The 21698-nt window shown below is 62.3% G+C and overlaps 2 protein-coding genes across 5 annotated transcripts; both read left to right on the top strand.

Moving 5' to 3' along the window:
• The first annotated feature begins 5302 nt into the window (after positions 1-5302).
• SSTR2 (somatostatin receptor 2) lies at positions 5303-11716 on the top strand. 2 transcript variants are annotated; one of them, XR_007207587.1, is made up of 3 exons: positions 5303-5363; positions 5821-10086; positions 10642-11716. XR_007207587.1 is itself a non-coding variant. In XM_048323934.1 (2 exons), exon 2 carries the CDS (start codon positions 5882-5884, stop codon positions 6995-6997), a length of 1116 nt encoding a protein of 371 aa, XP_048179891.1. In that variant the 5' UTR covers positions 5303-5363; positions 5821-5881; the 3' UTR covers positions 6998-11716. The 2 variants fall into 2 exon arrangements, 1 of the variants encoding a protein (XP_048179891.1); XM_048323934.1 differs by having other exon boundaries at positions 5821-11716.
• A 1272-nt stretch (positions 11717-12988) lies between these two features.
• Positions 12989-21209, top strand: COG1 (component of oligomeric golgi complex 1). Of its 3 annotated transcripts, XM_048323418.1 has the most exons (15): positions 12990-13301; positions 13584-13828; positions 14501-14682; positions 14951-15121; positions 15197-15350; positions 15518-15728; positions 15856-16626; positions 16852-16998; positions 17857-18018; positions 18279-18406; positions 18846-18954; positions 19392-19501; positions 19594-19669; positions 20038-20076; positions 21027-21209. In XM_048323418.1, the coding sequence occupies exons 1-14, from the start codon at positions 13044-13046 to the stop codon at positions 20053-20055; spliced, it is 2742 nt and encodes a 913-aa protein (XP_048179375.1). In that variant the 5' UTR covers positions 12990-13043; the 3' UTR covers positions 20056-20076; positions 21027-21209. The 3 variants fall into 3 exon arrangements, with proteins under 3 accessions (XP_048179374.1, XP_048179375.1, XP_048179373.1); XM_048323417.1 differs by lacking the exon at positions 20038-20076 and having other exon boundaries at positions 12989-13301; positions 14957-15121; XM_048323416.1 differs by lacking the exon at positions 20038-20076.
• The last annotated feature ends 489 nt before the right edge of the window (positions 21210-21698 follow it).

Genomic DNA, 21698 nt, shown 5'->3' with positions numbered 1-21698 from the left:
CCCGCCCCCCGCCCGTCCCAGCCAATGGCAGCGCGGCGGGGGCGGGCCGCCCGCGGCTCTGCGGTTCGCGCGGGCGCAACGGCCACAAAGCGAGGCGGGCGGGCGGCGCGGGCGGGCGCGACAAGCTGTCCTTGGTGCTGTCGTGTCGCTGTCGCCGCCCCCCGCTGCAAAGAGACCCCCGGGCACCGCTTCCCCTGGCAGCCTAAGGGCAGCTCCTGCTGCTGCTGCTGCTGCTGCCACCCGAGTGTCCCGAGAGCCCCCCTCGGTGCCACCCTCGCGCTGCTGCCGCCCGCAATCAGCGCCGCTAATTAACAGCCAGAGGTGGCTCCTTAATGAGCAGCACGTGGCAGCCCGGGGCAGCTCACGGGGGCCAGCGGACCCCGCTCCGTGGCTGGCAGCCGTCCCTGTCACTCGGAAGGTGCAGCCAGAGCCACTCGTCCGAGCCCACCCACGGATGTCACAGAATCCCAGGATTATGGAGGCTGGAAAAGGCTTCCGAGGTCACCGAGCCCAGGCTGTGCCCGATGCCCGCCTTGTCCCCAGCGCAGAGCACTGAGTGCCGCATCCAGGGATGGCGGCTCCAAACCTCCCTGGGCAGCCCCTGCCAGTGTTTCACAACCCTTTCCTTTTCCTGATGTCCGACCTGGATGTCCCCAAAAGTGTCGCCACAGGGCACAGGTGGGCTGGGGGCAGAGGCAGCTCTGTCACCGCTTCCTCCCCGTGCTGGCACAAGGGACAGGGGCTCTCAGTGACAGCCACAGAGCCAGGCCAGCCCCGGTGTCCCCTCCTGTGCCACGCCAGAGGAGCAGGAGGTGGCAGAAGGACACATCCTCGTGAGTTTATCTCAAACAGCCTCAGATCGGCCCCCGCTGCCCCAGCTCGGAAAGGTCAGGGCCACCCAAAACCTCCCTGATTTAGGATTTAATCAATCTCGCCCTGTAATTGCTGCATCCCTCATTAGCGCCCAAGGCCAGGCAGATGCAGGGCGAGGTGCCAGCTGGAGGGACACGGGGACAGACACACAGAGCTCCCCCACCACCCCCGGGATCCCCGGCCGGCTGTGACGGCAGCGCTGGCGGGGCTGGGGACAGCTGGTGACCCGGCAGGGCTGGCCCTGGGGACACGGCTGACACGCTGCCATGGGCTGGGGGCGGCTGGCAGCGATGGGGACCTGTGGGTGGCAATGGGGACAGTCGTGGTGGCTCTGTGCAGAAGCATCAGCAAAATCAACTCACAGCCCCGTTCCCCGGTGTCATTTCTGTGTGCAGGGACACTTCCATGTCACAGCCCTGCCTGTCCCTGCCAGTGTCACGGCCCTGGCTGTCCCCTCAATGTCACAGCCCTGGGCAGGAGGGCTGGGAGCTCCCACCCGGGCCCTGCCTGTTCCAGCAGGGAAGGGGGAGACCCAGAGCCCCAAAAATGCATTTTAAACAACAAAAGGGGCACAAATCTGGCACCATCTCTCATCAAGGTGAACGAGATGTCACAAGGGGCAGCTCCAGGGAGCCCTGGGGCAGCCAGGACCCAAATCCCTTGGGATTTTTTGCCATAGAACTGCCCCAGTGCTGTCTGGGGCAGAGAGGCACATCCTGCACACGGATGGCACCAGGCACCGCCGGCTGAGGCGGGGCTGGAGGTACCCCTGGGAACGGCGAGCGTGTCCCTGTGTCCCCTCCGTGCCGGCTGGGCTCACGGCCGGGCTCTTTCCCAACCCAAATCCATCTGTGTCAGGCTGGGGCGGCGGCTGGAGCCAGCCTGGATGGTGAGACGAGGGAATGAGGACATCCAGGGCCGTCCCCAAGGACGGGGCCGGCGAGCAGCCGGGCAGCGCAGGCAGGGCCAGGCGGGGTCACTGTCCCATCCCACGAGCTGAGGTCACCTCTTTGTCACAGGGCACAAAGGACCGGTTTTGTCCTTCTGCTCTGGCTTTGGGCTCGCCGTGGGGGACGCGAGGGACCCTCTGCAAGGCTGGGGGACCGCGGAGTTCCAGCAGCTGCTCCGAGCAGGAGGCAGCGCGCTGTCACCAGCCCTGACATTTCCAGCTGGAACAAAGCCCGGCTGCCAAAGCCAGGCTGTTCAGCCCCGATTTAATGCGCAGGACCCTCCAATGAGCCAGGCACAGCGGGGAGAGGCGCAGGCAGGAGCCGGGATTTCGGGCCGTGGCTGCCAAAGGCTCATTAGTGTCGGGGGCTCCGGGATATGATTCACCGGGAACGCGAGCGGCCGCTCTGGCCGAGCCCTGCCCCGGCCCCTCCAGAGATCAATAAACCAATTACGGAGGCAAATAACGGCAGGGCGAGAAGGGGAGGGCGGGAGAGGGAGGAAGGAACCGGCTGTGGGGAGGTCTGGAAGCAGCAGGAGCCGGAGCGGGGGGTGGAGGGGAGACCCCCGCGGGGTGCGGAGAGCGCTGGATCCCGCGGGGTGTGGGTGCTGCCCTGGATCCCGGCAGGTCGGGATGCTGCCTGGATCCCGGCAGGTCGGGATGCTGCCCTGGATCCCGGCAGGTCGGGATGCTGCCCCGGGCGCAGGTGAAGGCGCCAGCGCCTCTTCCTCGCCATCCATCAGCGCTGCAGACGCTCCCGATTAGATCTGGCAGCCACCAGCCGGGTCCTGCCGCGCCTCGGGGTGCAAGGACATGACCCAGACTGTTTGTCTGGCTAATTAGCAGAAAGCAAAGCCTCCCCTCAGCCCGACCATCCCTGAAACGCGGCCAGGCCGCCTCCGGGCAGCAATCAGCAGAGCCACCGAAGCCGCCCGGGGCTGCTGGGCTGGAGCCGGGAAGGGGAAAGGCAGGGAAAGAGCAGTGCCAGCCGAAGTGTCCCTGGGGGAGAAACACCACGGTCATCCCTGCTGGCCTTGTCCCCACGGCCACGGAGGACAGCGGGGTCCCTCTGAGGGCAGTGCTGGCGAGGAGGGGGCTGGGGCACGGCTGCTCCAGCACGGACACAGCGCTGCTCAGGGCCGGCTCTCCAAAGAGAGATCATCATCTCCAAGGGATCCTCAGGGATCCCCGGGCTGGCTGCACACGGGAGCAAATCCTTCCCCTCCTGACACCTGGGGAACAGCAGCTGCCCCTGCACCCCCTCACAGCCCAGTCCAGCCCAACACAGCCTCCTTCACCCCTGCTCCATGGATCCAGGAGAAAGGCCAGCTCACCCTACCCCTCCGTTGGCATCCCGGCCCCAGCTCCTTACAACACTCATTTCCAGGACAGGGGTCGAACGCGCTGTTTTCCACAGGGACTCTTGCGGAACAGCTGGGAATGGATGGCTGAAATCTTGGAAGGGCTTTTAAAGGCTCTCTGTGGTCACATAACCCCCGTGCCCCTCTCCCAGGGGTTATTTTGGCCGTGTGGGAAGGGGCTGTGTGTTCCTCCTCTCTCCAGCCCTGCCAGTAAATTGCTTTTCAGCACAGTGGATGCTTCCCAGGCAAAAGGACAAAGAGGAGTTTATCTGCCAGCACCAAACCAGCTGCTGGGCACAGCGTCCCTCCGAACCAGGGACCACCCAGGGACGCAGAGCACGCTCTGCACTAGGCTTTAATTCAACCCCAAATCTAAGCAGAATGAAAAAAAAAAAATCCCTTCAAAAGGCTCAAGGATGGCTTCCTGACTCAGCCAGCTGCTGCTGCCCTCCTCCTGGATGGAGATCAGCTCCGATCAGCTCCTCAATGCCCACCGGGCCATCATTTCATTAATTTTATGGGGTTTTTAATGAAGATCAGATCTGGGTTCAGCCAGGCTGAACTGGCTGGATTCCCCCAGCTCCCCGGCCCCAGATTCCCAGCGAGGTGGAAGTGAAAGGCGGGGAGAGGCTGGAGCCCTGATGCTCCTCAGGCAGCCCCAGCCAGCTGGAAGCACCCCGGGATCCCTGGGCTCCCCTGCCCTGCTGCTCCCGCCCCCGGATTCTCTCCAGCTGCGAGAAGCCCGTGCCAGCCCGGGCTGGGGGTGGTCTCGGTGCCAGGGCTTGGTGACCGAGGAACCCAGGGCAGGGGCGTGGCAGCGGCACCTGTTCTGGGGAGAGATTGGAGGGTGCAGCGCTGGGAATGCACACAGCAAGGCTGCTCCGAGGGAAGGGCACGCTCAGGACATTGCTCCTGGCCACGGGAACCAGCCAGGAGAGGATAAAACAGCTCTCAAAAGGTCGCAAGGCACCAGCCCCCTCTCCTGGGCCGTGCTCCCTCCTCCCCTGCACGGTGACAGGACCGGGGGGCCGGTGCAGCCAGCCAGGGACAGCCATCCCTCGGGACACCCCGACGGCAGCACCCCAGAGATCCGATCCCCCGCTCACATCAGCCGAACACCTCCGTCCCAGCCTCCCTCCTCTCCCACTATTCCTGGGACATTAATTTCCACATCATCCTCAGCAGAAGCAGCTTTTTCCTGCCTCCTAAAGATTAATGAGGCTGATAACGACTCTGCCGGTGCTCCAGGACCTGATGTCTTTAGATCCGCCTTGGGAAGTGGATCGCGAAGTGCAAACGAGAGGCTCCCGGCGCACTCAGCAGCCTCGGCACGGGGCTCTTTGTTCACAGTCACTCCTAATTTCCTGCTTTCCATTGTCTCCTGGACAAGTGATGGAAAGAGCGGCAGGAATGGAGATGATTTAATTGCTCTCAAGACTCCAAACAAACCAGAGCAGACGTTATCTGCCCCAAACCTCTCCTTTTTGGTCTTTCTCCTCCAGCGAGAGGCCGTGGCAGGAGCCGCCTGTATTGCACAAGTCCCCAGAGACCCCAAATATTTTGGCATAACCTTGAGACCGCTTCCAGAGGGGAGGACCAGCAAGGACCTGCTTTGGCTTGCCTTTGGAGGCAAGGTGCAAACTCCTGGGGCCAAGGCATTCCCAGCGTTCCAGGGAAACTTTGGGACTCTCAGACACCTCTTGGGACACCCTCCATTGGGGTCACAGCGTGGCCATCACGCTGCTGTCACCTCCCTGTCCATCTCCTGGTGGCCCTGGAGAAGCCGAGCCCATGGCTGGAACCAAAATGTTTCTGGGCAGCGGGGTGGCAGGGCTGGAGGCAGGGTGGGCACGGCTGGAGAGGGAACACAGGCGGGGTGGGCAGCACGGGCAGAGCAGGACGGGCAGTGCGGGGAAGGTGGGCACGGCAGGATGGGCAGCGCAGGGCGCTGCGGGCTGTCCCCGCCCCGGCCCCGCAGAGCCGCCCCGCGCGGGGCGGGGCGCAGCCGGTGCGCTGGTCCAGCGGCGGAGCCGCGCCGGGAGCGGGTGCGCGGAGCGGTGCGGAGCCGAGCGGTGCGGAGCCGAGCGGAGCCGAGCGGGGCACGGGCGCTGCCGGCGCCTCCCCGGTGCCCGCCGGGCCGGGCCGGGCCGGGCCAGGGCGGGCGGCGGCGGCGGGAGCAGGTGAGCGGCGGGGCAGCACCGCCCGGTGCCCTCCGCAGCGGAGGGACGGGGCCGGGGGTGGGGCGCTCCCCGCCGCGAGTTCGTCGCCCACCGGAGCCGCCCGGGCTCGGGGTGCTGGTGCCGGCTCGGAGGGAAGGGGCTGCACCCGCCGAGCGGCCGGGAGAGGAGGAGGTTTTCCCCCGGCGCTCGGTGCTCCCGGGCCATCAGTAGCACCCACTGGGATGCACCGGTTGGATTTGCGGAGTCGTAAAGGCTCCGGGATCGCCAGAGCCAGGAGGAGCTGCGGCGTGGCCGGGCAGGCTGCTCCGGGAGGGGACATGGGGAGGTGGGGTGGGGACCCCCCCTCCAGAGAGCCTCTCTCCCGCTGAGCTCGGCAGCAGGATGGACAGATCCTCCCCAGGAATCCCTTCATTTCTATTTACTCCCTGATTTCTAGAATCTTCTCCTCTCTCCCCAGAGCCAGGGAAGATGACATCTCGGCTCCTGTGAGGCAGCAGTGCCCAGGGAGCGGCAGAGCCATGGAGCTGGAGTACGAGCTGCCCAATGCCACCGCCTTCTGGTTCTCCGCGGCGTCCCCCTTCGACAACTTCTCCCTGGAGGCGCCCACCAACACCTCCCAGAACGCCACGGGCCAGCACTTCGACCTGACCAGCAACGCCATCCTCACCTTCATCTACTTCGTGGTCTGCATCATCGGGCTGTGCGGCAACACGCTGGTCATCTACGTCATCCTCCGCTATGCCAAGATGAAAACCATCACCAACATCTACATCCTCAACCTGGCCATCGCAGACGAGCTCTTCATGCTCGGGCTGCCCTTCCTGGCCATGCAGGTGGCCCTGGTGCACTGGCCCTTTGGCAAAGCCCTCTGCAGGATTGTCATGACGGTGGATGGCATCAACCAGTTCACCAGTATCTTCTGCCTGACGGTTATGAGTGTTGACCGGTACCTGGCTGTCGTCCATCCCATCAAATCTGCCAAGTGGAGGCGGCCCAGGACAGCCAAAATGATCAACATGGCCGTTTGGGGCGTCTCCCTGCTGGTGATCATGCCCATCATGATTTATGCTGGGGTGCAGCACAACCACGGCAGGAGTAGCTGCACCATCATCTGGCCGGGAGAGTCGGGTGCCTGGTACACGGGATTCATCATCTACGCCTTCATCCTGGGCTTCCTGGTGCCTCTCACCATTATCTGCCTTTGCTACCTGTTCATCATCATCAAAGTCAAGTCCTCGGGCATCAGGGTGGGCTCCTCCAAGAGGAAAAAGTCCGAGAAGAAAGTCACCAGGATGGTGTCCATCGTGGTCGCTGTCTTCATCTTCTGCTGGCTCCCCTTCTACATCTTCAACGTCTCCTCCGTGTCCGTCATGATCGTGCCCACGCCCGTCCTCAAGGGCATGTTCGACTTCGTGGTGGTCCTCAGCTATGCCAACAGCTGTGCCAACCCCATCCTCTACGCCTTCCTGTCCGACAACTTCAAGAAGAGCTTTCAGAACGTGCTGTGCCTGGTGAAGGTCAGTGGCATGGACGAGGCCGACCGCAGCGACAGCAAGCAGGACAAATCCCGGCTCAACGAGACCACGGAAACCCAGAGGACCCTGCTCAATGGTGACCTGCAGACGAGCATCTGAGGGGACAGCGGGGCTCGTCCCTCCTGCGCCCTCCTCTCCCCGCTGGCTCCCGGCTGCAGCAGAGGGGTGGCACTACGGTGTCGAGGCAGGAATGCCACCTGAGGGGACGGCTGTGAGCACCCGATGGGCGCGAGGGTTCTCTGCTGGGCTCCTCTCTGCTGGGTTGGCTTTCGAGCGCTGGGAAGGAGATGCATCAGGAGGAGCTGCCTCGCCAGGAAAACAAAGACAACTCACGGCGACGCGGCGCATTTCGGCACCAAAGTGCCACCGCGGGCACAGGTACGGCCGGGGCGGCTCTGCTGGGTCCCCCGTGCCACCCTCGGGGCCGGCTGCCTTTGGGGCTCTGCCCCACGACGGGTGGGTGCACCTGGACACACAGGGGGACCTCAGGAGGAGCCGAGGGCACGGGTGTGTGACAACACGGGGACGCACCGAGCTGCGGGGAGCTCCCGGCGAGTCTCTCTCCCAGGACACCAGGATGTTCGGGATTGCATTTTCCCGGGGCTGTTCGTTACTCCGGCGCACGCCCTGCAGCCTCCCCGTGCTGTGTGACTGCAGCGGCCGCCCTGCCCGGAGGGGACACGCCACGACCGAGGTGACCTCCCCACGGGAAGCAGCTCTAGCCCCGCAGCAGCCCCTCTGATCCCACCCCGCCTCCTCCAGCCCTGCCAGGTCCCGCTGCTGGAGAGCCCTTTCCCGGCCCCTGCCGTGGCGTCACCTGCCCGCAGATTTTCTCCTCGGATGGAGAATTTCCCCCTTCTCCCTCCCCAGTAGCCGCTGCCCCTCCCACCGCCCGCATCTGCCGGCGGCCGGTCCCACGCTGCGCCGGCAGCCGCGATCGCTGCTCGAGCACCCGCGGCACGGGCGCCCGGCTCCGCTCCCTGCTGGGAACTCCTTGGAAGTATTTAAGCAGCGGGGACGCATTGGAGAAGCCTGGCACGGGCACTTCCCACTGCACCCGGCTGAGATCGGGGATTGTCCGGCCGCGGCTCCGAGGATCTCTGGGGTGGCACCTCCCCGCTCCTTCCAGGCAAGTCACGCTGGAGGCAGGGCTGACGGAGAGGATGGGGACGGGAAGGGGGGTGCTGGGGACTCGGCCCCCGCCCTCGTCCGAGCCGAAGGCACCGGGCAGAGCAGACCACAGGGCTCCCAGCAGCTGGGGATGAAGAGCAGGGCAGCACGAATCCATCCCCCTGGGTCCTGCACAGCGTGAGGGGTGGCGGGGCTGGCCCCACATCCGCCGTATTTGGCTTCTCAAGACTGTCCTGGAGCGCTCGGCCCTGTCCCTGTCCCTGCCTGCCCTCCCAGCTCAGCACAGACCGCGGCTCTGGAGCCCTGAACCCCCAGCAAAGCCCCTCCTTGGCCGGCGCAGCGGGAGCTCGAGGGAAAGCCCAGGGGAGAGGGAGAAGTGCCGGCTTCCTGCCGGAGCACCCGGAGCAGCTGCAGTGCCAGAGGCCGGATCTGTTCACAGGCTCCTGCTGCAGACCCGAGCCGTGGGAACGTGGGGGGTTCGGTGGGGGAAACAGCCGGGGCTCGGACACCCTCCCCTTTCCCAGCCCAGCCTGGTGTCCCCGTCGCCAGCAGACACGGAGCCGTCACCTGGCACTACAAACAGTGAGGGAGGTGAGGCTGAGCATTGCCCACGAGGTGCCACCCGCTTTGGGGTTCCACTTGCTCCGCCATGCACCCCCAGGCGATGCTCCAGCCGAGAGCACCAGCCCTGGCAGAAGTTTTCCCATGGCTCTGCCCAGCTCCTGCAGCAAATCCCAGCCTGGGGCATTCCATCCTGCTGTGCCACCCCTGCCAGCCCCCAACAGGGCTCAGTGCCAGGCTGGGTACCTGCTCCTGGCTGTGCAGGGCACGGCTCAGGCATTTTCTGCAAGACAAAGCAAAGCATTGTCAGCAATTGTTTGCTTTTAACTCTTTCCTGTTCCTCCGAGGAACAGCGACAGCGTTCAGGTGCTCGTGGGCACCGTGTGGCACCTCCCTGTCCCCTCGCTGGGCACCGGGCACAGCCCGGCTGTGGCGTGGGGAGTGAGGCTGACCCCGGGCTCCGGGGCAGAGCGGTTCCCTGCTGACTCTGCAGGAATTGAAGCACCGGCAGCAGGTCACGGCTCGGGGAAGCGCTGCTGGGGAGGGCTGGGAGCAGCGACGGGATGAGGCTCCGTGTCACAGCCGCAGTGATGCGTCAGTGCAGCCGTGGGCACTCCGTGGAGGAGGTGTCTGCGTGGAAAGCGGGCGTGGAATGGGGACGGGGGTGTGTGGAGCCCCCAGCACTCACCTGCAGCCAGGCCAAACCCGGATTTGCCGGTGTCTGACTCCATCCCAGCCGTGTCTGTGCAAGCCCGGCCACCAAAATCCCGATGGATGGAGGGGGGGACACCTGTTCCCAGCTGCACCCCTGCAGGAGTCCCCAGCAGGAGCCTGCAGCTGGGATCACCCCCTCTCTGCGCTGGTTTGATATGGAAATATGGAAATCCTGGGAATTCCTAGGCCTGGGAAGGACCCACGCCCAGGTCAGCTTTGTCCTGGCAACCCCCCAGGCAGTGACACTTCTGGCTGCTCAGGGCTGGGATCTGAAATGTGTCCCCCTTTCGCACCCAGGGGCTCTGCTGGGATGGGGATAACGGGGCTGCAGGTGAGCAATGAGGGGCGTGGGGCGCTGCCACCAACATCCCAAAGGCCACCAAGGCAGGATGTAACAGGGCAGGGGCTGCCAGAGCTCTCCGTGGCCACCTTCCCACAGCTCACTGAGGAAAAAGGGCAGGAAAGTGAAATGTGCTGCCTTGGAGTGCCGGGAGGGAGCTGCAGCCACGGCCCAGCGCTGGCTGTAAATGCAGCAAAACAAAACCTTCTGCTGTTCATTGCTGACTAATAAACATCAGCACCGCTGCTGCTGCTGCTGCCAGTAACGAAGTTTTCCCTCCCAGCCACTTGATTTTAGTGGGAACTTGACCTCAGATTGGATCTGCTCTGCAAAGCCTCGCAGGGCTGCTGGCAGTGGGATGAGGAATCTCTGCCGGTGACTGCGGAGCCAAGAGACTGAACCTGCGAGTGCTTCACACACAGCCTGGCCCTGGGCAGGAGGGGTGAGTGACAGCTCCCGCCTGGAGCGGCAGGAACGGCGTTATCCCACATCTGAGGTGATGGGAAGCACGGGTCGGGGTGTGCCAAAGGCTCCCCTGCTGCCTCACCTGGGGCTGTCCCCTAGGGGCTGGGTCACCTCTGCACGAGCCTCCCAGTCCCAGTGTGGCCTCTCCAAAGCCTGTGGGAACCAATTCCCCTTTTCCTCCTCACCACTGGTTCCCCCAGTGAGGCTGAGGGGCGGCTCCACAGCTCCCCGATCCCACAGGATCGACCTGCATGGAGACATCCCTGCTATGCCCTTCCTCAGCCCTCGTGTGCGGAGCCGGGGCTGTGGCTGGGCTGGGCATCCACCCGTATCCCCCTCGCACCCAGCCTGGCTCCGGGAGCTGTGGTGGCCAGTGACCCCCAGTGCTCCAGAGCCAGATCCTGCTGGGATGGGCCAGAGAGGCTGGGGCTGGACCTGGAGCCTTCCCGGTGCATCTCTGCAGCTCCTCGTGTTGGCTCCAGTGCTGCCTTGGACTGAAATAATCTCCTGAACTGTGCTGCTGTGTCTCCAGAGGGCTTCCCGACCCTGCCACCATGGGAAGAGCCTCGTCTTTGTTGGAGACTCCACCGAGAGGTCGCTTCCCTCCCAGACCTGCCCAGGGTCCCCATCCAGCTCCATCCCAAGCAAGGAGAGCTCCCAGGTTCGGATCCAGCCTTGTGAACGAGCTGTTTCCAAACTGCTCACGGAGAGTCTCCATCCCCTCCCTGCGGCTGCTCCAAGGGGGAATCTCCAGCGAGGCACAAGCAAAGGACACGGCAGATCCCAAACCTGCCTTCCTGCTGCCAGCCTGGAATGGGACCTGCTGCTTTCCAGCCCCAGGACACCTCTGCCCTGCCCTGCCAGCCTCTGACGCCCAGCCTGGCACCTCTGTGAAGGATTTCAGCTCCACTCCCTGCTTGCTGCAAGACCTGGACTGTGAAAAGCCAGGACAGGAGAGCCATCCTGCCTCCAGCTGTTTCCTGACCAGGAGACACTGAGGGATGCAAAGCCTGGCCACTCCATCCATCCATCCGTCCATCCATCCATGCATCCATCCATCCATGCATCCATCCATCCATGCATCCCACCCCACGCCGTGTCTGGGAGGAGGGACGGGACGGCTGGTTGTAAATATATGTAAATTGTATATACTGGATGTGCCCAGGGGGGTTTCTGATAACTGACACAGCCCCATGGGGGGCCTTGGCTCCCCCTCACCCTCCCCGTGTGCCAGGGGATTGGTGGCACCGTGCAGGAGCCGGGAGGGACCACGGAGGCTGCGGCCACTCTGCCAGGTGACTTCTGCAGGACCAGGGAGCTGAGGTTTAGTCTCTGTTCCCTGCAGAGCTCCAGGGCCCCCCAGCAGCGCCGTCCATCCCCCCCGTGTCCGTAGCTGTGCTCTGTCAGTGCCCGTGGATCCGTTGTGACCAGGACATGCCGAGAGCGTGTCCCTGCTCCCAGACCTGTTTTCCTCCCCAGCAATCGTTCCTCGGTGTCCTGGTGTGGGACTGGGCCTTCCCGCAGCGAAGGCTCCTGACTGCCACGGTCTGTGCCACGGGGAGGGGGCTGTGGATGGTGCGGGAGGGAAATAAAAGAGTTTTCCTACAGTTTCTGGCTGTTTGTGTGTGTTGGAGCTGGGAGAAGCAGCAGGACATGACCCAGGTTTGGACACCTCCCTGGGAGAGCATCCCAGAATTGTTCAGGTTGGAAAAGCCCTCAAAGATCACCGAGTCCAACCATCCCCCTTGGCACTGCCAAGGCCACCACTGACCATGTCCCCAAGTGCCACATCCACACAGCTTTAAATGCCTGCAGGGATGGGGACTCTGCCACTGCCCTGGGCACTTCCAATGCCTGACAGCCCTTTCCATGAAGAAATTCCTCCTGATGTCCAACCTGAACTTCCCCTGGCACTAACTGAGGCAGTTTCGTGTCGTCCTGCCCCTCGTTCCCTCGAAGCAGAGTTATCAACTCCTAGGAACTGTGAGTTTGGCTCTGAGCAGCTGCACAGCCCAGCAACACCAACACTGTCCACGCAAATAAACCAGATCACTCCCAAACACCTGTGATTCTTTTTCTTCCCGTCTCAGTTTCCAACACAAACGGGCGGTTATCGGATTTGAGTACAACAACCTCACACCCAAGCCCACACGCTCTGGTTACGCCAGCATCTCCCATGGAGCTGGATCCTGCCTGGCTGCAGATCTGCCTCTCCCTTCGGGCTTGGAAGGGACCTTAAAGCTCAGTCCTGTTCCACCCCATCCTGGATGGATTTTGGGGGAATATCCCGGTGCTCAGAGCGGTGCTGTTGGAATGGGAGGATCGGGAAACACCCCCAGCCCTGTCCGAGCCAAGCCCCCCCCAACCCAAAGGACCTCGAGGATGAGACCTCCCGGGGTGTGTGGAGTGACAGCGGCACCCGCAGGCCGCGGAGCCCGACCCGTTTCCCCGGGAAACGGCAAAGGAAAAAAACCCTGCAATTAAATAAATAAACAAACTAAATACAATAAGTAACGCGGCGTTTTCTCCCTCAGGCCCCGTCGCCAAGGCAACGCGGCTCTGCCCGGCACAAATATGGCGGCGACGTTGTCATGGTAACGGCGCTCGGGTGCGGCTGTGCCCGGCACAAAGATGGCGGCGTTGTCATGGTAACGGCGCTCGGGTGCGGCTGTGCCCGGCACAAAGATGGCGGCGTTGTCATGGTAACTGCGCTCGGGTGCGGCTGTGCCCGGCACAAAGATGGCGGCGTTGTCATGGTAACGGCGCTCCGGTGCGGCTGTGCCCGGCACAAAGATGGCGGCGGCGCCCCGCGGAGACGCCCGGAAGTGCCCTCCCCTTCCCGTGGCCAAGATGGCGGCGGCGGCGGCCCCGGCGGCGCGGGCAGGGGCCGGGGTCGGTGCCGGTGCCGGTGCCGGTGTCGGGGCCGTGGCGGTGATGGCGGCCCGCGGCGCCGAGGCCGAGGCGCTGTTCGAGGCCCACACGACGGCCGAGCTGCGGGCGGCGGAGCGGCGGCTGCGCGCCGGCATCGAGCAGAAGCGGGAGGAGCTGCGGCAGATGGTGGGCGAGCGCTACCGCGACCTCATCGAGGCGGCCGACACCATCGCCGAGATGCGGCGGAGCGCCGAGCGCCTGCTGGGCGCCGTGCGGGGGCTGCAGCGCGGCGGCGCGGCCCGGCCCGGCCCCGCCAGCACGGTGAGGGGCGGGGGGCGGCCAGCGAGTCCCCCGTGCCCTCTTTCCCCCTTCGACCCATTCTTTTTCCCCCACTCCATCTCCCTGCCTGGCCCCTTCTCCCCTCTCTCAGCCCCTCTTTCCCCCCTTTCTCGTCCTCTCGCCCCCTTTCCCACCTTCTTCTTCTCCTCCCCATCCCGTCTTCTCTCCACTCATCCCTTATTCTTCCCCCCTTGCCCCCTCTTTTATGCCCCTCTCTTTTCCCCTCATCCTCTCTTTCTCCTCTGACCCGTGTCCCCTCTCCAGGCTCGCCCCCCGGCTCACCAGAGTTTCTACGGGGCGGTGGCGCAGCTGAAGCTGCTGCTGGAGGTTCCCGAGCAGCTCTGGGGGGCGGTGGAGGGGGGCCGGTACCTGCCCGCGGCCCGGCTCCACCTGCTCGGGGCCCACCTGCGCCGGCAGCTCCAGCTGGACACCCCCCGAGCCCGCTCCAGCCCCATCCTCGCCCGGTTCCCCATCCTGCTGCGACAAGTGGCGGCCGCCAGCCACCTCAGGTGTGCCGGGACCGGGGCACGGGAAGGGCTGGATGAGGAGGGGGTGAGGCCCTGGCACGGGTTACCCAGAGAAGTTGTGGCTGTCCCATCCCCTGAAGTGTCCTAGTGCCCCATCCTGGAAGTTGGATGAGACTTGGAGCAACCTGGTCTAGGGGAAGGGGTTTGGAACTGGGTGATCCTTAAGTTCCCTCCCAACCCAAACCATTCCCTGATTCACCTCAGACACGGCCCAGGGAAGGCAGGACAGAAATCAGCTGCAGCAAGGTCCTAGGAGGCTCTGCCTGAGGCAGCTGCACCTGGATGGCACAGGAGAGCCCCTGGCAGGATGCCCGGGCTGTGGCAGGTGTCAAAGGTGGGAGCACAGTGCTCCAGGAATGCCCCTGGAAAGCCGGCAGGCGGGAAAAGAGGGATGTGAGGGAATATCCTGGGGGCTGCAGCTGACAGGGACCAGGGGGCTCCGTCAGGTAACGGGACAGGACTAACAGGGATTTAGGGAGATCCTTTCCAATCCAAACCGTTCCACGAGCTTGGGACGGAAACCATCTCACCAGTCCTGTAACACCCAGTTACAAGTGGGACAGTGTGGGGAAAGCAACCCCCTTGCCTTGGTAGTCCCCACACAGCCACGCCTGAACGCGTGGCTCGGGCGGTGACTCCCGGTTCCCATGGCAGATCCACCATCCTGCAGGAGAGCAAGGCCCTGCTGCGCTGCCCGACGGGCTCGGACCAGGCGGTGGCCGAAGCCCTGTGTGCCATCATGCTGCTGGAGGACAGCTCCCCACGCCAGGCCCTGGCCGACTTCCTGCTGGCCAGGAAACTGGCCATCCAGCAGCTGCTCAACCAGCCACACCACGGTCAGTGCCACGGGGCCGCTCCTTGGGAAGGTCGGGGTGAGCTTTCCCTTCCTCTCCTCCTGCCCCCGGAGCAGGGATGGGTGATTGCCACAAAAATTAACAGTTCTCAGGGGCTTAGGCCAAGCCCAGCGGTAATGGGGAAGCAGGGGGACACGAGGATGAGTCCTTTGCCCTCCAGCCCTTACCTGGAAGGGACCGCAGGCCTTGGAAGACGGTGCCACTGACCTGTGCTGAAGGGCTGCCTTGGCTCAGAGTCACCTCTCTGCAGGTGCAGGTATCAAAGCTCAGGTGTGTTCCCTGATGGAGCTGCTCACCACCACCCTGTACCAGGCCCACGCTGTCTTCTATACCGTGCCCGAGGGGATGGCCCCGGATCCAGCCCTGCCCTGTGGGTTGCTCTTCTCCACCCTGGAGAGCACCACGGGCCAGAACCCCGCAGGTGAGCCCTGCAGCTGCCCAGGTGTGCAGGCAGGAGGGTGCACCGTGCTGGGCTGATCCCTGACTGTGATTCCAGGGAGAGGAGGGGTGCTGGAGGAGGATTTGAAGCTGAGCAGCTGGTTCAAGTACCTGCCTGAGTCCGTGGTGGAATTCCAGCCCACCCTGCGGACCCTGGCACACCCCATCAGCCAGGAGTACCTCAGGGAGACCCTGCAGCAGTGGATCACCATGTGAGTGGGACAGGGCAATGCCAGCCTGGCTGACTTCCTCCTCATCCCCTCATCCTCCTCATCCTTCGCCCTCAGTTAAGCAGCCAGAGGCAGCACAGCGCATCCAGCAGCCAGGCACCCTGTGCCAGGGCCTCACCCCCCTCACAGAGGTGAAACTTTGCCTCCAGGTGCAGCGATGACATCAGGACAGGGGTCAGGACCCTGCTGGTGTACGTGAAGAGCATGAAGGGGCTGGCAGGGATCCGTGACGCTGTGTGGGAGCTGCTGTCCAGCGAGTCCGGCAGCCACAGCTGGGAGGCCGTGTGCCGTCGCCTGCTGGACAGGCCCGTGTCCTTCTGGGAGGAGCTGCTGCAGCAGCTCTTCCTGGACAGGCTGCAGGTGGGTGCTGTGCTGTGGGGAGCCCTGTGCTGTGCCCCCAGTTGTTGTCTCACGCCGCCCACGCTGCACTGAGGGTGTGTTGAAGTGGCACATTGGAATTGGTTTTTTCCTCCTCGTTGTGTTGCAGACTCTGACCAAAGAAGGCTTTGACTCCATCTCAAGCAGCTCCAAGCAGCTGCTGGCTTTAGCCTTGCAGGAGTTGGAAGTGAAAGCCGGCAGCTGTGCCCTGAGCAAGCAGATCCAGCTGGAACACAACGTGGCGCTGTTCCTGTGGTCGGAGAGCCCCGGGGACCTGCCCGGGGACGCGGCGTGGGTCAGCGTGGGGCAGCGCGGGCCCTTCGCCAGGAGCGGGCTGGCCATGAAGGCACAGGCGCTCACTCCGTGCGTGCAGAGCTTCTGCTCCACGCTGGACTCCAAGCTGAAGGCCAGGCTGGAGGATGTCCTGTCCTACCTCCCCACGGATGACTCTGTCCCCAAGGAGCCCGCGGGGCCGCCGCGCTCTGCCTTCGACCGCTTCGCCGACGCCGGCACCGTGCAGGCGCTGCTCCGTGACCACTGCGTCGCCTGCGTCCAGCACCTCCTGGGCTGCGTCCGGGAGCAGCTCCAGAGTGCCCAGAGCCAGCTGGGCCCCCCTGGGGATGCCAGGCTCAACGCCGTGCTCTTCATGGCGAGGCTGTGCCAGGCCCTGCCCGAGCTGTGCCCGCACCTGCAGCGCTGTGTCCTGGGCCAGGCAGGCGGCGCAGAGTTGGCACCCAAGGAACCGCGCTCTGCCAAGAAACTGGGCAAGGGCAAAGCCCAGGAAGTGTCCCCCGAGCTGGCCAAGTGGCAGGGGGTGAAGGCAGAGCTCCTGCAGCAGAGCCTGTTGGCTTATCAGCTCTGGAGCTCAGCTGTCACCAAAGTAAGGAGCTGTTTCCCTCCTCAGAGATGCTTTTTGGGAAGGGGTTCCCTCACTGGGGCAGCGCTGGCTGCCGAGAGCTCCCTGGGGGTGGCTCCAGGGGAATGGTCTCCATAGGATTCGCTTTGGGAGGTGCAGGGATGCAGCAGGTCACAGGCAGGGTGGGCTGGCTGGCCTTGCTCCTGTCAGAGCTGTCCTGTGATCGGGGCTTTCATTTTCCTGCTCCAGAGTCTGGTTCAGGGCTTCACCCACACGCTGCTGCTCGACACAGCTGGGTCTGTCCTGGCCACGGCCACCAACTGGGATGAGATTGAAATCCAGGAGGAAACCGAGTCTGGGAGCAGCGTGACGTCAAAGATCCGGCTGCCTGTGCAGGTATGAGGAGCAGCCTGTGGGAGGAGCCCAGCACTGTGTGCCAGAACCACTTGCTGAGCTGCTGGGGAGGTTGTTTGGTGTCACAAGCAGAGGACCAGACACTCTCTGGTGCTCTTTGAGACACTCACCTCGTGAGGACAAAGGTCAGAGGAAGGAAATAGGTCATTGTCACTGCTTATGAGTAAGGTTGGCCCAGATCCTGTACAACTGAGCCAGAGGAGGACTTAGGCCTGATTTAAACACAGAGGTCCCAGGAGAGAGATTTCATGGAAGTTGGATGCACTGAAGGACAGGGCTGCAGCGGTGGGACTGTGGAATCCTCAGGGAACTGAGGCGTGTGGCTTCCCAAGGGTGTGGTGGTGGCACAGGAAGGAGCTCACAGGGACAGAGCAGGTGGCAGTGGCGAGGAGGGTCAGGCCTGGAGTGAGTTCTGTATTTGCACAGCATGGGAGGGGCTGGATGGGGAAATGCAGTGAACCTTATCCAGAGAATTCTATCTGGAATGTGAGGATCTGAGGGAAAAAGCAGCTGGGGGGGAACCCGGGAGGCCCAGGAGATGAGGGAGGGAGTAACAGCCCCAGGGGGTGGGTGGGCAGAGCAGGGTCTGGGCTGACAGAAGAGGCACAAGCAATTCTCACTGCACTCAGTGTCTGGTAAAGTCTTCTGGGGACTTAAGAAGCTGCTGTAACCCAAAATCTGGGGTGTCAGTAAATCAGACCCTGTGAGATGCCCGAGCCAAGCTGTGGGGCAGAGCTTTGTGGCTGCTGAGGAGGTGGGACACCCCCAGCACCCATGTGAAGGCACGTGGAAGGGAATGGAGCTTACAGACCACGTGCAAATAAACCCTGTTCTCCCCAGCCCTCGTGGCACGTGCAGTGCCTCCTGTTCAGCCTGTGCCAGGAGGTGAACAGGGTCGGTGGTCACACCCTGCCCAAGGTCACCCTGCAGGAGCTGCTGAGGAGCTGCCTGGCAGAGGTGCTCGCTGCCTATGAGAAGCTGGTGGAGCAGAAGCAGGAGAAGGTACCGGGGTGTGGGATGGGAGCAGGGCGGGGAAGGCAGGGACACAGCCAGCTCCTGGAACAGAAAATGCCTGTCCATGACAGTTGGAAAGGGGACACCCTTACCCTCACCCTGCCTCCCCCAAAACTGAGGCAGAAGGGGAGCAGACACCAGATTTCACACTCTGGTTGTGCCTTGGGGTTGGTGTTCTCAAGCATTCTCCCTTGGGCAGCCTCCCCTGTGCCAGGGAGGAGCCCCATTCCTGCCTGTCCTGTTTGCAGAGGCCGGACAGCTTCCCCCTGACCCAGAGCAGGGCTCTGCAGTTACTCTACGACCTGAGGTACCTCAGCATCATCCTGACAGCCAAGAGTGAGGACACAAAACCCAGCAGGATCAAGCAGGACTCCGGGTATGGTGCATTCTGGGGCTCACATCCTTCAGCAGTGCTTTGGGGGGCCCTAAAACAGTGCACAAACACTGAGCTCATCCTCAGAACAGAGGAGGGCTGGGATTCTGTGGCCAAGGGCTGAGGCAGTGGGCACCCCCCTCCTCGTGTCCATGGGGATACCCTCAGAGGATGCCCCAGAGAGGGCAGTTAAGCTTCCAGCCAAGAGTTAAAGCTTGTGTAAGCTCCAGCCTTGCGCACTGAGGCGTCTCTGCGGGGGTACCACCGGGAGCAGGTTCCTGCTGCTGGGGTTGTGTAAGAGCTGGGAACCCTTGGGTCAGCTGCCGTTCTGCTGAGTAATTCCTGTTCTGCCCAGTCACCCCAGACAGGAAATCCCTGGCTGCTTCAGAGCTGGCATCACCAGGCTGTCAGCCCTGACAGGAGCCCTCTGCTCTGCTTGCAGGATTGAGAAGGTCATTGACTTCCTGGAGGGACACATCGATCCCTTCGACCTGGATGTCTTCACCCCACACCTGAACGGGAACCTGAACCGCCTGGTGCAGAGAACCTCGGTAGGGAGCAGGGCGGGAGCAGGGCTGCAGAATGCCCTCAGCAGGGCAGCTGGGGTGCCTTGGAACTGCGTCATGCTCGAGATAAACACTGGCACTTCCGCGGCAAGGGGAGAGCGTTCGGTGCCAGCTGAAGATAAGAGGAGCTGGCTGAGCCGGCTGTGTGTGGGGCTGGCTGAACTTTATCTAACAGGATTCACTGGAGCCTGTGCAACACTAATTGAGTTAAGTAGTGCTGAAACAGGTCTGGGACTCAGCTGTGGGAATAATTAAACACAAGACTTAAGAGGGGAAAGGGAGACACTTCATGTTCAAACTCGGCGCTGATGGTGTGCCCGTGGACTCACCATGTACTGCGGGGTCAGCTCTGCAGGAACCCGAAATCCTGGTGCCTTCCAGCTTCTCTTCCCCAAATCCAAGCGGCTCCTTGTGCCTTCCAGGTTCTCTTTGGCCTGCTGACTGGGACAGAGAACCAGTACATGAGCAGGGGCAGCGCGCTGAGCTCACAGGAGCTCCACAACATCCTGCCCTTAGCGTCCAGCCAGATCAGGTGAGGCACCCAGCTCTTGCAGGCATTCTCCTGCCTCTGGGAAGCTGCTCTGGAAGCGCTGCTTCCTACATTTCTTTCTTCCATCTCTTAAGGTTTGGACTTCTGCCACTGAGCATGTCAAGCTCCCGGAAGAGCAAGTCCACTGCCAGGAGCACAGAAAGAGTCCAGGTTGGTGTTTGAACTGAGCTGTAAAAATAGGAATATTTTCCCGATATTCATTGTCCCCCCAACACTCGAGCTTGTGGGGAAAGAAGAAAGTAGCCAAGCATTATTTCACCTGATTTTTATTTTCAGTAAAATGAATCATTACGGCAGCACAGCAGGAGATGGGTTGGATTTCTCCAGGATCCTCCAAACCCCCCCTCCCTTTGCCCCTGTGGTTTTGGGGCCACTGCTCTGTGGCAGAGCAGGCAACACCCACCCTGCAGAGGCTGTGGGGATTTACACGGATGAGGGCAATGCATCAAAGACAACTCATTAAATAGGGCTGCAAGAAAGACCGAAGGACAATAGCTAATGCTTTAACTTCTTTCCAGTGGGATGCTGCCCTGTAACCCCCGAGGAGGCCTGGCCAGGTACCCCAGCTGTGTGAGGAGTGTCCTGCTGCTCCCCTGCTGCTGAGCTGTAGCAGCCAATCTTTCTGTTGCTCCATCTCGCCCAGTTTAAAACATCTGCTTAGATGGAGCTCTGTGTGCTGGGTGAGAGCCAAGGAATACCTCACTGCCGTGGGAAGCAGCAATTAATGTTTCCTTTGGTTACTACCAGCCCAATCCATCTGTGGTGGTCTTGGCAAGTGGGACAAGTTGCTGAGTCTTGACAAGAGCCAAGACAAGAGTTAAAGGCCTGGTTTTACCAGTGTCATTTGAGATGATGTTCAATTTGCAACTCTCCTTCTCCATTACTCAGAACCATTAAGGATCAGACCCAGCAGAAGGGGTGTTTAAAAGCCCAGAACCTCCCAATGAAGGTATTCCTTACCTCTCACAGCTCAGTTGGAGTAGAGCATAGAAGTGTGCAGCGATGTCTGGCTCATTCTGTCACTCCCCTCAGCTGCTGTGCTGTGCTCAGCACACCTGTGTCCTGTGCTAGCCACACTTCCCAGGATCCCTGACAGATGCTTGCTCCTTCTTCAATGCTAAAACCCTTCTGGAGAGGTGAAAATCTGCAGTTCTCCAAGAACAGCTCCTGCAAGGGCACCAGCTCTGCTTCTACCACGCTGTGATCCCTTGCTCTGAGAGCAACAGCCCCTACCCTGCTGCCCAGAGGGTTCTGAGGAGCGTTCAGGGGTTTCATGAGCAGTGAGTGACATCTGCCAAGCGCCTGTTGCTGACAGCAGTGAGGTGCTGTGCCGTGGCCCCGTGTGTGTCTGTCACTAACGCCAGCAGTGACGCCGCTCCGGCTGCGGCTCCGGCTGCCTGGGGACAGCGGCTGTGCCGTGGTTCCACCTTGCAGCTCCTGTTGATGAGGGTATGGAGGGAGCCAGGGGGGTGCTGTGATAGTCAGAGTCACTTTTGTCTTTCCAAAGGGCCAGGCTGCAGCTCCCGTGCTGCCCAGAGAGGATGAGGCGGCGCGCCCGGGCTCCCTGTTCCGGCAGCTCGTCACCGAGGACGAGGACACGGTGGCACCGTCCCTCTTCAAGCTGGGCTGGCTCTCGGGCATGACCAAGTGAGGCAGCAACCAATAAAACTGCTCTGGGTGTTTGTCTTCACTGAGATCTCTGTGTCCCCTTGGCAGGAGCGGTGACACCTCCGGGATTGTCAGTACTTCCCATCCTCAGCCAGAGCAGGGCGTGTCACGGGAACCAGGCACAGCTTGGATTGTCCTTGTCCCCTGGCTGCTGGAACGGAGGTGGAGCTGCTCTTTCACCTCCTATCCTTACATTGTAAAGTCAAATTAAAGAAAAAAATGCCAAAACAACCTACACACTAACAGAAAACAAAACATTTCACAGCTGGAAAGGGATGCTGGAGCCGGGTAGGACTCCCATGCCCTTCAGGCACCACCACCCTGCTCTGAGTGGCCCCTGCAGCACCTGCCCGACCTGTCCTGGGTCTAAATTCACATTTCCCTTCCAGTCCTGCAGCAGTGAAGCTCATGAGAGAAGCCTCATCACCCTGAGCTGGGTGGGAGCTCACAGCTCACAGGCCTAAGGACCTGCACTCACTGCTCCTATTCTCACTAGCTCTAAATGCTCAAA

The sequence above is a fragment of the Corvus hawaiiensis genome, chromosome 19 (genome assembly GCF_020740725.1).
Source record: "Corvus hawaiiensis isolate bCorHaw1 chromosome 19, bCorHaw1.pri.cur, whole genome shotgun sequence".
In the NCBI taxonomy this organism is placed as follows: domain Eukaryota; kingdom Metazoa; phylum Chordata; class Aves; order Passeriformes; family Corvidae; genus Corvus; species Corvus hawaiiensis.
This window is presented reverse-complemented; position numbering and strand designations above follow the sequence as displayed.

Excerpts from the sequence above, each read along its gene's own strand:
- COG1 (XM_048323416.1), top strand. The coding sequence starts at position 13,044 with ATGGCGGCCCGCGGCGCCGAGGCCGAGGCGCTGTTCGAGGCCCACACG. Across the intron at positions 13,302-13,583 it reads GGCCCGGCCCCGCCAGCACG|GCTCGCCCCCCGGCTCACCA; the intron begins GTGAGGGGCGGG and ends TCCCCTCTCCAG. Across the intron at positions 14,683-14,950 it reads GCTCAACCAGCCACACCACG|GTGCAGGTATCAAAGCTCAG; the intron begins GTCAGTGCCACG and ends ACCTCTCTGCAG.
- SSTR2 (XM_048323934.1), top strand. The coding sequence starts at position 5,882 with ATGGAGCTGGAGTACGAGCTGCCCAATGCCACCGCCTTCTGGTTCTCC.